Source organism: Rhea pennata, chromosome 1 (genome assembly GCF_028389875.1).
Source record: "Rhea pennata isolate bPtePen1 chromosome 1, bPtePen1.pri, whole genome shotgun sequence".
NCBI classification, from domain to species: domain Eukaryota; kingdom Metazoa; phylum Chordata; class Aves; order Rheiformes; family Rheidae; genus Rhea; species Rhea pennata.
Window position 1 is genome coordinate 79,090,710 of NC_084663.1, and position 13,486 is coordinate 79,104,195.

General features: G+C 38.2%; 1 protein-coding gene across 4 annotated transcripts in view; it reads right to left on the reverse strand.

Moving 5' to 3' along the window:
• LRP6 (LDL receptor related protein 6) overlaps positions 1-13,486 on the reverse strand; it is a 122,855-nt gene that overhangs the window by 36,104 nt on the left and 73,265 nt on the right. For all 4 annotated transcript variants that reach the window (XM_062592805.1, XM_062592789.1, XM_062592779.1 and 1 more), the window contains 2 exons: positions 11,834-12,230; positions 11,128-11,299 (listed from right to left, as the gene is read on the reverse strand). In XM_062592805.1, coding sequence (XP_062448789.1) covers positions 11,128-11,299; positions 11,834-12,230 — 569 coding nt within the window. The remainder of the gene's footprint in view (positions 1-11,127; positions 11,300-11,833; positions 12,231-13,486) is intronic.

Consider the following 13,486-nt stretch of genomic DNA (forward strand, 5'->3'; position numbering starts at 1 on the left):
GGCTGAATCCCCATCTGAGAAACCTACCTCTTGCAACGAGCCAATGTCTCCAGCGGTTTACGCTGCTCTGACTGCAATGCAGTGTAGCTTTCACATTCTGAGGCCACTCGAAATACTGCAAACCACAGCGAGAATATAGACTACAACAGGAAACAGATGTAGCTTAACCACAAACACTACCTCTACTGAAAGGGCAAGCAGTTCCATGAAAAATAAAGCAAAAAAAATCCCAAAATTAAAGGCTCTTGGAAGAAATACCAAAAGTCTTCCCTGTCAGATAAAGGCTTTGCTTTCATAAAAATACAGCTTATTCAAAATAAATGAATTAATGCTGAAAATGTGGTCATACTTTAAGATGTTGTATTTAGTTGTCAGCATGAACAATGAAAAAGATGTAATAACTTAGAAGAAGCATTGTTTCTATGTTAAAACTAAAGACTAGATACAAAGTTTTATATATATATATACATATATATATATATATATATATATATATATATATTCTATGAGTCTTGCTGCCAGATATCCTGGATTCAATTTACACCTGAATGCCAGTAATAACTGTGATAAACAGGCTAATACAATGAATTTACATTTCTGATAATCTGAATTTAATGTACCGTAATCTACACTTTTCTTTTGACTGGTTTAAATCTAGAGCTCAATTATTATACCTGCCTCATCTGTGAAAATAACACTCAGCTCTGATTAGAGCTAGTACAATAGCCCTGATGAAGCTTCTGCTCTTCTTTGGGGCCCTGCCTAGCTTATTCTGGTCTAGACAACTATCACCAGTAGCAGCAGAGATGCATACTAGTACTACCAAAGCACTGAACTGATGCTAATAATATAAATTGTCTGTCCATAATATGCCATACTTAAATCAACATCAAACTTAAGAGTCCAGTTCTACAAGGTGCTAGACTACCTCAGTATCACAGACTCCAGAAGAAAAAGACAGCACACATCCCAGAAGGAACATATTTTCCAGTACAAACTTAGGAGACTGTGCTAGACAAAGCTGATGTGATTTACTCATAATTAACTTAATGCCATAAGCAGGGTGTTAGCATGCAAACTGCTACCTTTCATCTTAACTTATGAGTGCAGCTTTGTTTTGGATGTGATTATAAATAATCAGGGAGCATTTAAATGTCGTGCATGCTAAGTTGTCTCTCAGAACGACTGGAATGGAGAAAGACAGTAATCAATGAAAATTTATAAGAACAAGTACTATCTTCAAGAAAATTAAAAATGAGTTCAAAGAATTGAATAGGCCTCTGTGATGGACTGAAAGTCATCAGCTGCAATACCAGATGATTCCAAAACTTTATCTGTTTATCCCCACCCCCAATTACAAAAGAAAATAGAAAAAAAAAGAAAAAAATAAGAATCTCCACTCACCCCAAATCACCAATCTGATTTCAGATATAATCATCTTGCAACAAAATATTAGAAATAACTTGAATGTAAGCCATGATTTTAAAAATTGACAGCCAAATTTTTGCAATTAAACAACAGAGATCTTAGCTTTCTACTCGCTCCTTCAGCATCTTTTACAGCTTACTGGCCTTCAGAGAGGCCAAGGATACTCCACTTAATGTATGAAACTCCAGGTATCCTGTTCAAGTACTCATCACTGTGCTGGCTGCACAAGCTTCTTAGAAGGGAGCACAGTTGGAAATCATCTCTCCCCACATCCAAGGGAGAATGGGACCGGAGAGTTTATCTTCCTTCCGGAAGGATAAGGAATAATAGAACACTGGGACACCGCGACAAGGTTTTGCATGTCACATAGCTCTGCCCTATGGAAAATACCCCCTCTCCACCTTCCCCAATAAATCTAAAAAACCACTAGCTTATTGTTTCATTTGTACATGTTCAAATAAATTCCCAGATATAGTTATGATTTACTTTACAGTATGGAAAAAAGAAAAAAAACCCAGACAACCAACCATTTCCCATAGGTTCCCATAGACATAAAGTAAATGTCACAAAAAAAAGAGGTAATCACTTCCTGAGTAGACCTTAAACTCTGCAGACACGCTAATGACGAGTTGGATTTCTTGCAATAGTTTAAAAGAGCAGAAATATGTAAAAAGTGTTACCACCTTCATAATTTGAATCCTAGTCATGCCAATACACTCTAGGAATTGCTGTAACTAAAAAATCAATGAGGTGAAAAAGTCAAGTTCTAGTGAGTTTTATCATCAATCCCACTACTCTGCATGAGATGTTTGCAAGGAAGTACTACTATAAAACAGCTGTGAAGTACTGAATGTAATACATATAGTCCAGATATTTCAAAATGCCCTAGAAAAAGTTTTTGAACAATACCTGCATTATACCTGAAGTAGTTTAGGGACATTCAATGGGTAGGTTCAGGTACTTCAGACCTGAGTACTTGATGATAAATACTTACATGCACTGTTTTGTTGATTAAACACACAGTGATCCAGTTCACGATGCTGCTAATCAAGGATATGATTGTTCATCTTCCACCTAAATGTACATGAATCTCTCCATATCAGAGAAGTTAAAAACAACATTTCCTCTTAATCAAATAGATTTAATGAGTTAAAAAAGAAAAGTGGGGCAGGACCTCACTTAAAAATAGCTTTAAAGATAGCTAGAATACCTTCTGAATATTACATTAGCATTTTTTCAGACTGAGTTTGAAAACTCAGTATTTTCAACTAACTTGCTTCCTTAAGCAATTTAAAAAAAAAGTTTTACTGCTATAACTGCAGTAATATCACACAATCAAAATAAGTACCTGCTATAAAACAACAGCTCTAAAAGAAGAAAAAAAGGACATGCTTATTTAAATTTCCAGTTTAATTAGTCTTTCCCTCTAAAAGAAAAAAGTCCTGCACAGTTATGTCCTCTTTGACTAAGAGATCAAAACTTTAAACTCAACTTGAGAAAATTATTCTGTCAGTATCATTAACTTGTCAATGCCATTTCTCATCAATTCCCAAATGTTAAGGAATATTCTAGATATGAAATGCGCATAAATCCCTTCACCACGGTGAAATGCTGAGAAAATCAATAGAAAGGATATATGGAACCCCTTATACCTGATTCAGAAACCAAAGAGCTCCAGCCAACTCTGCAACTGTAGAGTACAGCCTAAGACAAAAACTACAGCTACAACAACAAACATGACAAGAAGAGAGATATTCACAGAAAAAAGGGGGAGGGGGAATCAGATGAGAAGACAATTTAATAGTCATTGTGTAAGTTAAGAAATAAATAAAATGCAGGTGAATACATAGATGCTTGGCAACAGAAATTAATTTTGATAGGTTAATATTTCTAACACTTGGTGGAGTGGGCATAACATATGCCCATGTTATGTTACATGGGCATAGGCTACAGGGGAGTAGGAGAGTTTGGGTACAGACCAAGCTTCTGAAGCAACAAAATTACTGTGATTTTTTGCAAGTTACCATTTGTCAGTTAACTCCTGCAAGCAGCTGTACACCTGCCTCTAGTTGGTCGCAAAAAGGAAGCGAAGGAGGCTAGCTTAAACTAATGAGAACCTCCCCACTGGTTCCAGGGGCAGTTTTACAAGAGGAAATTAGGTAACAATCCCTAATGCTTTTGAACTTGGACAAAAACTCTGATTTCTCCTCTTCCCTCTCAGGGCACTTCTTTCCAGTAGCTATTATACTCCAGTACTTGATTTTAATACCTGATTTTTTTGTAGAAAAAAAATTTGGAAATTTTCCCGCTATTGAAGCAAGTAAATCAGTTTGCAGAAGAGTCCAGTGAGCGACCAAACCCAGCGCAAGACAGCAGGGAGGATACTGGGTCACTTTTCACTTTTGCTGGCACTAAACTCTTAAATTGGTTCAACTCTGCCCTTAGCTAAACCATCTCAGTTCCAATGGTCTTCGCATGCCCAAAAACTTGTTTTCTACCCTTGGAATGATCAGGCTAATGAAAGAGATTAACTTTCCCTATAGACTTTTTCCTCACTGATGTTAGACCTTTGCAAAGCTACAACATCGTGGGAGATACCAGAAGCAAAAAATATTTAGGTCTTTTAAGACAACTAAGACTGCAATAACTCAGAGCCAAATAAAAAACCTGTGTGAAGAAATATGAATAGACTTTGCTAGTTGAGAGGGATCACAGAGACATGTGAATGCTTCTGAAGAAGTCCAGGTTTAAGAGCACTAGTCTTTTTTGTACAGGAATGAGCTAAGCTTGGAAAATATATATATATATTGGAGAGTAAAGGATAATGGCAGACTAACTGTATTCTGCTGAATCAAAAATACAGGAGATAGCTCAGTATCTTTGCATATCACTCCCTTGCTTGCCTTCCAACATTGTTTTAAGACTCCCAGTAAGGTCAGAAAATGGCTCTTTTTTTATTTGAAAGATTTTTGTCCTTTTCCTCAGGTAGCCAATACTAACTGCCAGCAGAAGTACATTACTTTCCAGATGAGACAACGTGAACTAAAATGTAATTTCTTGGTTATGTTGGAAAAATCTAGGATGCATGCAGGACACAATAGTGGAATACAAGGTTGTATTTCAATGAATTTCATGCTATCCTGTTGGAGCCATGAGGTTTAGAGTGCTACCATTAAGAAAATGGGATTGCTCATCTGTAACCAAAGGTCATAGAAACATCTTTGAATTTCCAGCATGAAGCAGCACAGTTGTAAGGAACAACTCCATCTGAGAAAGGTACACCTTCACTATTAATGATAATGTGCAAAAAGTTGTAAAAGCCAGCATGACTTTCAGGTTGGAATTTGTCTCAAGTGCAGACATCTGCCTCTGGTATGGCCACTCTGTGCCCTCTTTCAGAGTTAAAAAGAAAAAAGCAGGCGCATTTAGAGCAGGACTGATCTAACCTATTTTAGATATTTACTTTAGTCATGTCATAAGAGTGGTGATTTCTGACATTTTCTATAAAGACAATATAGGGCAAATTAATGAGATGACAATATCTGCATCTCATTAGATGAAAACTAGCAGCAGACTACAGGGAGAAGCGCAGATCTACAACACAAGAAACTTTTATACTGAATGTCTAAATCTTTCATAATATTACATTATTTTTAGGACAGTAATCCCACTGCCCAGAAAAATATCAAGCTCACAGCATCAAGTAGCCTTTGACAAGAGTTCTGGCTGGTGTGTATACAAACTCTTTTCTCCATGTCCTCATTTTTTGATGTGGGGTGTTGTAAATCTCTCATCTGTTCCATTAAGAACAACATCCTGTTGGGAGTAGATCCCTGAAAACTTTGAGAACTAATCAATAGAAGCGGTTTGTAATGAGTGTCCTAGGACTCAAACTTTCATGGAATCATAGAATCAGTAAGGTTGGAAGGGACCTCTGGAGATCATCTAGTCCAACCTCCCTGCTCAGCAGGGTCACCTAGAGCATGTTAGACAGGGTTGCATCCAGACAGGCCTTGAAGATCTCCAGAGAAGGAGACTCCACAGCCTCTCTGGGCAACCTGTTCCAGTGCTCTGTCACTCTCACAGTGAAGAATTTCCCCCTCACGTTCAGGCGGAACTTCCCGCGGTTCAGTTTGTGCCCATTGCCTCTTGTCCTGTCACACGGGACAACTGAAAAGAGTTCATCCACATCCCTTTGACACCCTCCCTTCAGGTACTCATACACATTGATAAGATCCCCTCTCAGTCTTCTCTTCTCCAGGCTAAACAGGCCCAGCTCTCACAGCCGTTCCTCATAGTGCAGATGCTCCACTCCTCTGATCATCTTTGTAGCCCTACGCTGGACTCTCTGCAGTGGCTCCATGTCTCTCTTACACATTTCAGTTTTATTTAGATAATTTAACAAAGACAACAACAAACTGATTTTTTATGTTCCCGAATCTAAAAATAACATGGTTGTTTTGAATATATTTTATCTTTTCTCCTTTTCTATTAAAGCACTTCTAACAGCAGCAGAAGTCACATGCCTAAGTGAGAATCCTTAGCACCATGTTTAAAATCCAAAAAATATTTTTTTTTTAATTACAAGCTTATAATGTCAGAAAGTCCTGCCTCAGTATTGCCATCCATGCTCCTTCTCAAGTGAGCTTTGTCCAGATTACAGTCAGCAATAAGAGACCACTCATAAATTTGGGGATCCATTTCTGACAGTCAGGAGACTGTGCAAATATGTGATCTGTAGCTGTCATTTGTTTGTTTTGTAATACAGGTTTCCTGTCTTCATCCGTGTCATGAAATTTGATTCTTCTCGAAGTTCATTCAGAAGCTCAAAAGAAAACTTCCAAGAGAAAATTATACAAAGTCTAAACTAATTATTCTTAAAAAATAAGTCCCTACTTTAACATTTATTTCAAAAATCAATGATTTTCTCAATGAAGCCCTAGCACAGATTAAGGAATTGCCAGAAATTTCCAAACAAAGTAAACTTTAAACCGCTGAAACTGGGATGGAGGTGGGGGATCCAGCCCCTGCCCCCCCCCCAGCATATCCTTCATGTCCTTCACTTAAGTCTATCCAAACCAGGTGGCAATGAACTGTGCACAGAATTAAGAGGCAATGCAACTTTAAGGATTTGCTTCACATATCTAATATCTGCAGAAATTTAATGCAAATATACAAAAGCAGATGTGCTCAAAAGCAGGGATTCAATGGTTTCTGCTTCTCAAATTTCAAATCACTGATTCAAAGTAGGGTGGATAGAATGGGACAAGTAATCAGGCTTACAAGACATCAGCATTTCACAATACAAAGCCTAATGCCAAGAGACAAAATTTTGCAGTCAGAAAATAGACGGTGAATGCTTAGAAAACAAAATTTCCTAATTAGGCTGGTGGTAAAATTGAGGGAGTTGTCATCACAGGAAAATGTAGCCCTGCAATTTCAGGATTAGAATATGAATTAGAGCATTCTCTAGATGCCAGGCTTTTTGCTTCTGGGTCAGAGACAAAAAGGTCTTCTCTGTTCAAGATATTTTTGCTAAGAAAAAGTCTTAGCACCATCCACTTTCCATTGTCCGACAAGGCTGGGTTCTGAAGGGTTGTGTGTACTTATGCTGAAAAACAGCAGGATATAAAGACTTTCCATATTAATCATGAGGATTAGAAACAGTAATGCTATGCACGGCTAATAGATTTGGGAATGCAGAAACACTTCAAGTTAGAGCTGCACTCAAAAATCACTAGATAATTCTTGGAATCCATATAAGATGGCAGAGAACCCTTTCTTTAAGCTCACCAGTAGTAAGTGTAAGTGGGTGTCATCCCTGGCTCTGAGAATGGAGCATAGGAAAGAAGATGAATAAAGAAAAATGAAGCAAAGACTGAAAAACTGTGAGAAATCAGCCATATCTTTATTATTTACTCTCAACACACACACAGAGCTACATGCACACACACAGAACCACAGCCGCTTTATCAATAGGGAGGTTGCTGACCATTTTAAATTCAACCTATGCCTTAAAACAGGTAGCATACGTGCTCAGAAGACAAATATTCACTTGAGCAGAAAAACAAGATGAATTCAACAGAGCAGATCATACATTTTTAACCTCATAGCACGGCAGGAAAATGCTTTAAACCTGTAGCAAGTCAATGAGAAATCTTCCCTACTGGTAAGCACAATAGCAGCCATCCATTTCAATAGAAGTTTATCAGCAGTGAAACCTGACCGAGATAAATGACGAAGCTGTTGAGCCACAGCCTGCCTCTGCCTGCTGCAGGCTGCCAGATAAAGTGGGAACAAAAGCTTCCCGCTGTACCCCCTACTAGTCTCCATTAACCCCTGCTGATGCTTTATTATCGTCTGGGGGCTCCAAAACACAGAGCATGAATCAGTGTGTGAAAAATAAATAATAAAAGCTCATGTGTCGCACAAACAAACCAGAAACATAGCTTGCAAGCAACATTCATTTCACTAGGGTGGCAATTAAATAATGATTTTGATCAATTCTGCATACTAAGGGGGGGGGGGGAGAAGCACCCTTTATTTAAAATCAAGTATAGAAAACTATTTGCACAGAATAGCATGTAAGCACACAGAAACGTTCCCCCTGCTCTTATCTCCTCCCCAGATACACACAGACATACAAGCAAAGCAAGAATCAGGCATATTCTCAGATACCTTCAAGTCCAGTTCCAAATTTCAGCATTTGATCCTGTCACAAATATTCTCCATTACTCTCCCCTCAAATACAAGTTTAATTTACTGAAAGTCAAAGCATCTTCTACTAAAGTACGATAGGAAAAATGGATGGGAAGGACAAGAAAATTGTTACAGATCTCCTCAGAATTCATGGTTGTCATAGGGGAGAAAGGCAGTGGGAAGAAAAAGGAAAATTCAAAATGTTAATAATATTTTATCTATCACAGGTTAGGTGCTGTTCTTAGTCTGAGTTTTCTCTTGCCTACCAAATAAATTGCACATAGTAGATTACAGAGGCTACAGAAGATTCTGGGAAAAATCACTAATATTTATCCGTAAAGATACTCACTCTTACCTTTGCATTACTTTGCACATTAGAGTGAAAAACAAGTACGTGATCATGCAGTCAAGCAAGGTAATGTGGTCACCCATGAATCTTCGTTTTTATTCTCTCAGCACACTCACTCCTCCAAGTACCCTACCTTGGATCAAACCATTCCTTTGGATAAACTCCCTAGCTTGGTCCTATAGAGCTTTCCCACACTTTACTAACCACAGCAGCTGTAACATATGCTGAATTTGCATTCTGATCCATCTCTGTTATCATCTACTTTCAGCCTGTTACTGCTTACTCACCATACTTCAAGCACGCAGAAATGTTACATGTAAGGAAGAACATTTTCTCAAAAGTCAACAAGCTAACAGATTTAAGACACTCCAAAACATCAACAATTAGAATGGTCTCAAAACAATGGACATAGAGGGGCTCGTACAGGTTAAGTTTAGAGGTCTAACTATGTTGGGTAACCCATCTCAGAGACTATTCAAAACTAGGGAACAGTATAAGAATAGAGCAAATATGCTGATACTTTTCCAATAAAATTCTTTGATTCTCCAGAATTTTGCAGTTCAGTGACTTGTGGTTCAGAAGGCACTTCTATTAATTAGTAAACTTCAGTGGAATTCCCTTCCACAAATTGTTCAGTCTTCCCAGGAACACATGTAAGCTTTTAACATCCACAGTCATTTTCCCAACTTACCACACACTATTTGAGGAACCATCTGCTTTTGTTTCACATCTACCACCTGCCAGTAGCATTCACTAAGGCCCATTTTTTTGCAACAAGAGTCCAAAAACCCACTCCAGCACTAGTCACCTTGTACATACTTACCTCTGTTTATAGATCTCTATCACATCCCCCCCCTAAATTGACACCTTCTGCAATCAAAAGACCCAATCATCCCCCCCCCCCCCAAAAAAAAAAAGTTAAAATCCAAAACTAAAGAAAAATTGTAGGTGAAAGTCTTCTCCACTGCTTTAAAGTTTTTGGCTGCATTATTCAAAATTCTTTCCACATAGCAGTTTAAGATGTTAACTTTTCATTAAAAACAAGCAGTAGAATAATAACCCTAAAACTTGGAGCCTTACAGGAAAAAAAATCCTAATAATTCAGAAATCTTAAGATGGTAAATCATCTCTCGATGCCCTACAAAGATGCTATACGACAATCTGGGACAAAGTCATTCTGTTTAAAAACAATGAAACTGAAATTGTCCCAGCAGACTTTATATGAGACTTTATCTGTTCTGCCACAGAATTCATAACGTTGGCATAAACATTCTATCACGTGTTCGAGCCAGCTTGACAAAATTGCAACAGTAAGCTCATGCCTGATTCAGATGAAAATTTCTGTCACGAACTGATCTAGCTCCGAACAGAATCATTATCAATGAATACGGAACAACCATGGTCCAAATAAGACTGAAGGGCATTAAAGAAAAAAAAACAAAAAAACAATGTTTTGGCAAGCATGAGATGGGAGGACGCCTAACTTTCCATTTTCAAAGCAGATTCAAGTTCCAGGCAGTATCAGGGCTCAGTCTGCTCTAAATAAATCTCTAGGTACAGCTAAGTCTCTTCCCCCCCCCCCTTCTCTCAGAGCTAGTAAAAAGTTAGGTGAATTACAGACTATAAATCTTGTTTTCAGGATAAAGAAAACCATGCTCCCTGAGGCTCTCCCAAGGAGTACTTCAAAGCAAATCACTTTGTAAGACTAGAGTTACCGTGACTCTGAGGGAGAACAAATAGTCATGTGACCTTCCAGTATGGGACTATGATTTCACATTGTCTTATTTTAAGTTAAAAATTAAAACTAAATTTCATAAGGCTAGAGAAGATTGTGTCTGACTTGACAAGTGCTGAAAAATATTTGCAATGTTAAGGATTCACTAAGGAAGACTGCGGCTCAATAAAAGGAAGATAAGCCTACCAGGATATAGCAAAGAGCTAGTGCTAGTTTGCACCAGGTGGTAGGCAGGTTTCTTGCTTCCAGATAAACAAACTTCTGCCTCTAATAAGCTAAACAAATGCTAAAAAACAATATGCTCACAGATTGACAGAGAGATAATAAATAGTCAAGTTTGTTCCATAAACATTCTATGTAACAAAATAAACTCAAGATTTTCAGAAATGCTGCTTGTTATCTCTCCCATTTTGTTTTTAACTGAATGTCTCAGCAGAACGTACTAGAAAGAAAGAAAAGTCTATTCCCCTGCTAGAACTCTAATAAAGGAAGGGAGACTAAGGACAGAAGATGCATATGAGTAAAAATGTTTACATGTGAAATGAGATTTATTTCTTTACAATATGTGCTAATTGCATCTAAGCTGAAAAGTACAAAGAATATAAGATAAATTGAAGATAAGATAAATAGGCCTTTCTCCTGGTGATTTAAAAAGGGACTTATCTAACAAATCTTCATTTTTAAAAAGAAGGATCTACTACATGGATATTATTGCCATTTTAGAAATAGACAAATGGAGGAAGAACAACAAATGATTTTGCCAAAGCCAGAGAAGAAACTGATTTGTTTGTTAAAGCACAAAGCAACCATTAGCGTGTTGCCCTTTTGAGGCCTATCAGAATTAAAATGCCTAGAAAGGTAGAGCAACTAGGTTCTATAACCCTGTGGAATTAAAAATGCAGATGCAAGTACAAACCTCAATTTTGTCCGTTTTTGCATCTCCCCAGTATATTTTGCTTTCTGCATAATCCAATGCCAGTCCATTTGGCCAGCCAAGTGAGGTATTCACCAGCACCATTCTGTCTGAGCCATCTAATGCTGCCCTCTCGATCTTTGGAATTTCTCCCCAGTCAGTCCAGTACATGTACCTGCAACGGAAACAAAATCTTAAGAACTATTATTAACGAAAAGTTTCAATATTCACCTAGCTGCTTCTTGACTACCCTCCTCCCAGACTATATAGCTAGAGAACACACAGTACAGGACAGGGCATTTCTAAGTCAAATGAATTTCCTTTACCGAGGTAATGACACCCAACACATTCAAAATAGCTCTGAGATGTAAATATACTGGTCCATTACACAAAACTTAATCTGCTGAGCAAAACTGCATAACCAGTGCTATTAGCTAGAACAAACAAACAGCTCCACTCAGTTTCAAAATATATTTCCAAACAGAAGAAGAAGAAAACCCAAAGGCATATAAGACAGCTAGCTAGGCAGTCAATAGTGAGCAGTAGTCCTTCTGCCTTAAAGCAATAATTTTAAGCAATGTTTTCATCTTAGAGACTCAGAAGTAGTTTATAATCACCTCCCATTTTCCAGGAACCATTATGTAGGAACACCAAAATATTTTCCCTTATACAACTAATATTTTGAACATGCTCATGAACAGCTCCTCACCCAGCCACTGGATCCAGCACAATAGCTCTGGGTTCTTCCAGGTCTTCTGATATCAAGATTTTTCTCATGGTCCCATTAAGTCTTGTAACTTCAATACGGTCTGTGCCAGTGTCAGTCCAATACAGATTTCGAGCCACCCAGTCCACAGCAATGCCATCAGGATGAGCAATCTGTGCTGTAACAATAAACTGACTGCCTGACCCATCGATGAATGAGCGGCGGATTGCCCTAACTTCATCATCAGTCCAATAAATGTATCCTTCCAGAGGATCAAAGTCAATGGCAATTGCATGACGGATGTCCTCCAGCGGCAAGACAATGTCTGTAAAATCTGGAGTGTCTAAGGAAATCCGTCTCAAATCTGTTCGGCGGGCTAGAAGAAGCAATTCAGTAGCACCTATATATACAAGACAAAAATCACAATGATCTTACAACTCCAGAAAACCTGTAAGCATTCAAACAAATTCTGTACCACATGGTGAAAGCTAATCCAGCTACCTTGACTTCACAAAAGTTTCCCAAACCGATGGGCGGCAGCAGAGAATTCTACTCAAAGGCTTCAAATTTGAAGCTTCTTTTTGTAGAACTTGTCAAAGGTGCTTACTGAGAAAATTCAATAGTGATTGTCTCACAAAAAATGAATTACATTGGACATACTTTCTATCCTCCCTTCCAAAGGTAGTGAAATAGATCACTGACTACACTTCAATTTTTTGCAAGTCAGCAGATGGGCTGCAACCTCCTACATGAAAAATTTAATTAAATAAACAATTAACTGACTGTTTGTTGTTGGTGGTGTAGGGGACAACTATGACAAACAAGCTGCTTGTTTCAACACCTTTTGGAGGGGAAAAAATGCAGCTAGCAGAACACCACAAGTAAGTCTCCTGTGAGAAACTTCTATTAGAGGAGTCAGGGATGGGAATCAACTTCAGTGCCAACATGAAGCAGGAGGGCTTCCATCCGCTTGATGACAACAAGCTTATCTGAAGACATGAAGATCAATAACTGAGCAGCTTATAAAGTCATTTTGAAGTGAAGTGTATGGAAGTCCTGATGGCTTTTAGGTCAAATGTAACAATCATAATAAATAAATAATATTAGCTGGCACAACAGACTGCATTTGCACACAGAACGACACAAGCTGTTCAGTGGTGCATGTGCTGCTGCATCTGATCAGTGACAGATTCATTTTCAATTACAATTTCTATCCTATGTTACTAGATTTCATTGTAAGGTAGGATAAACAACCACCACACCCTATTCTAATTAAATTGGTTTATTGGGAGTCTTGGAGAAAAGAGAGGAGAATAGGCCTCACGGAAGCCTGAACTAAGGTAAAAGTGTGTGTATCCTAAAGGCAGGGAAAGTGTGTTGCAAAGGCTCTTCCCCTGCAGCAGGAGGAAAGGGCTTGGGAGGGGCTGATGTAGGTGCAAAGACAGGAAAAAGAAAAGGGCAAGGAGAGAGATCAAGAAAAAAAATGTAATGGCACCACAGTAAAATAGTCATCAGCAAGCCACATACTATTCATGCGTCTATGTCTTGTTCTCACAAAGGTATAAAGATGACTAGAAGAGCAACAATTAAAGGAGCTAGGTCAGTGATGAAAAAAACCCATGGTGCCTGATGTCAAATTTCTTTTTTAAAAGACAT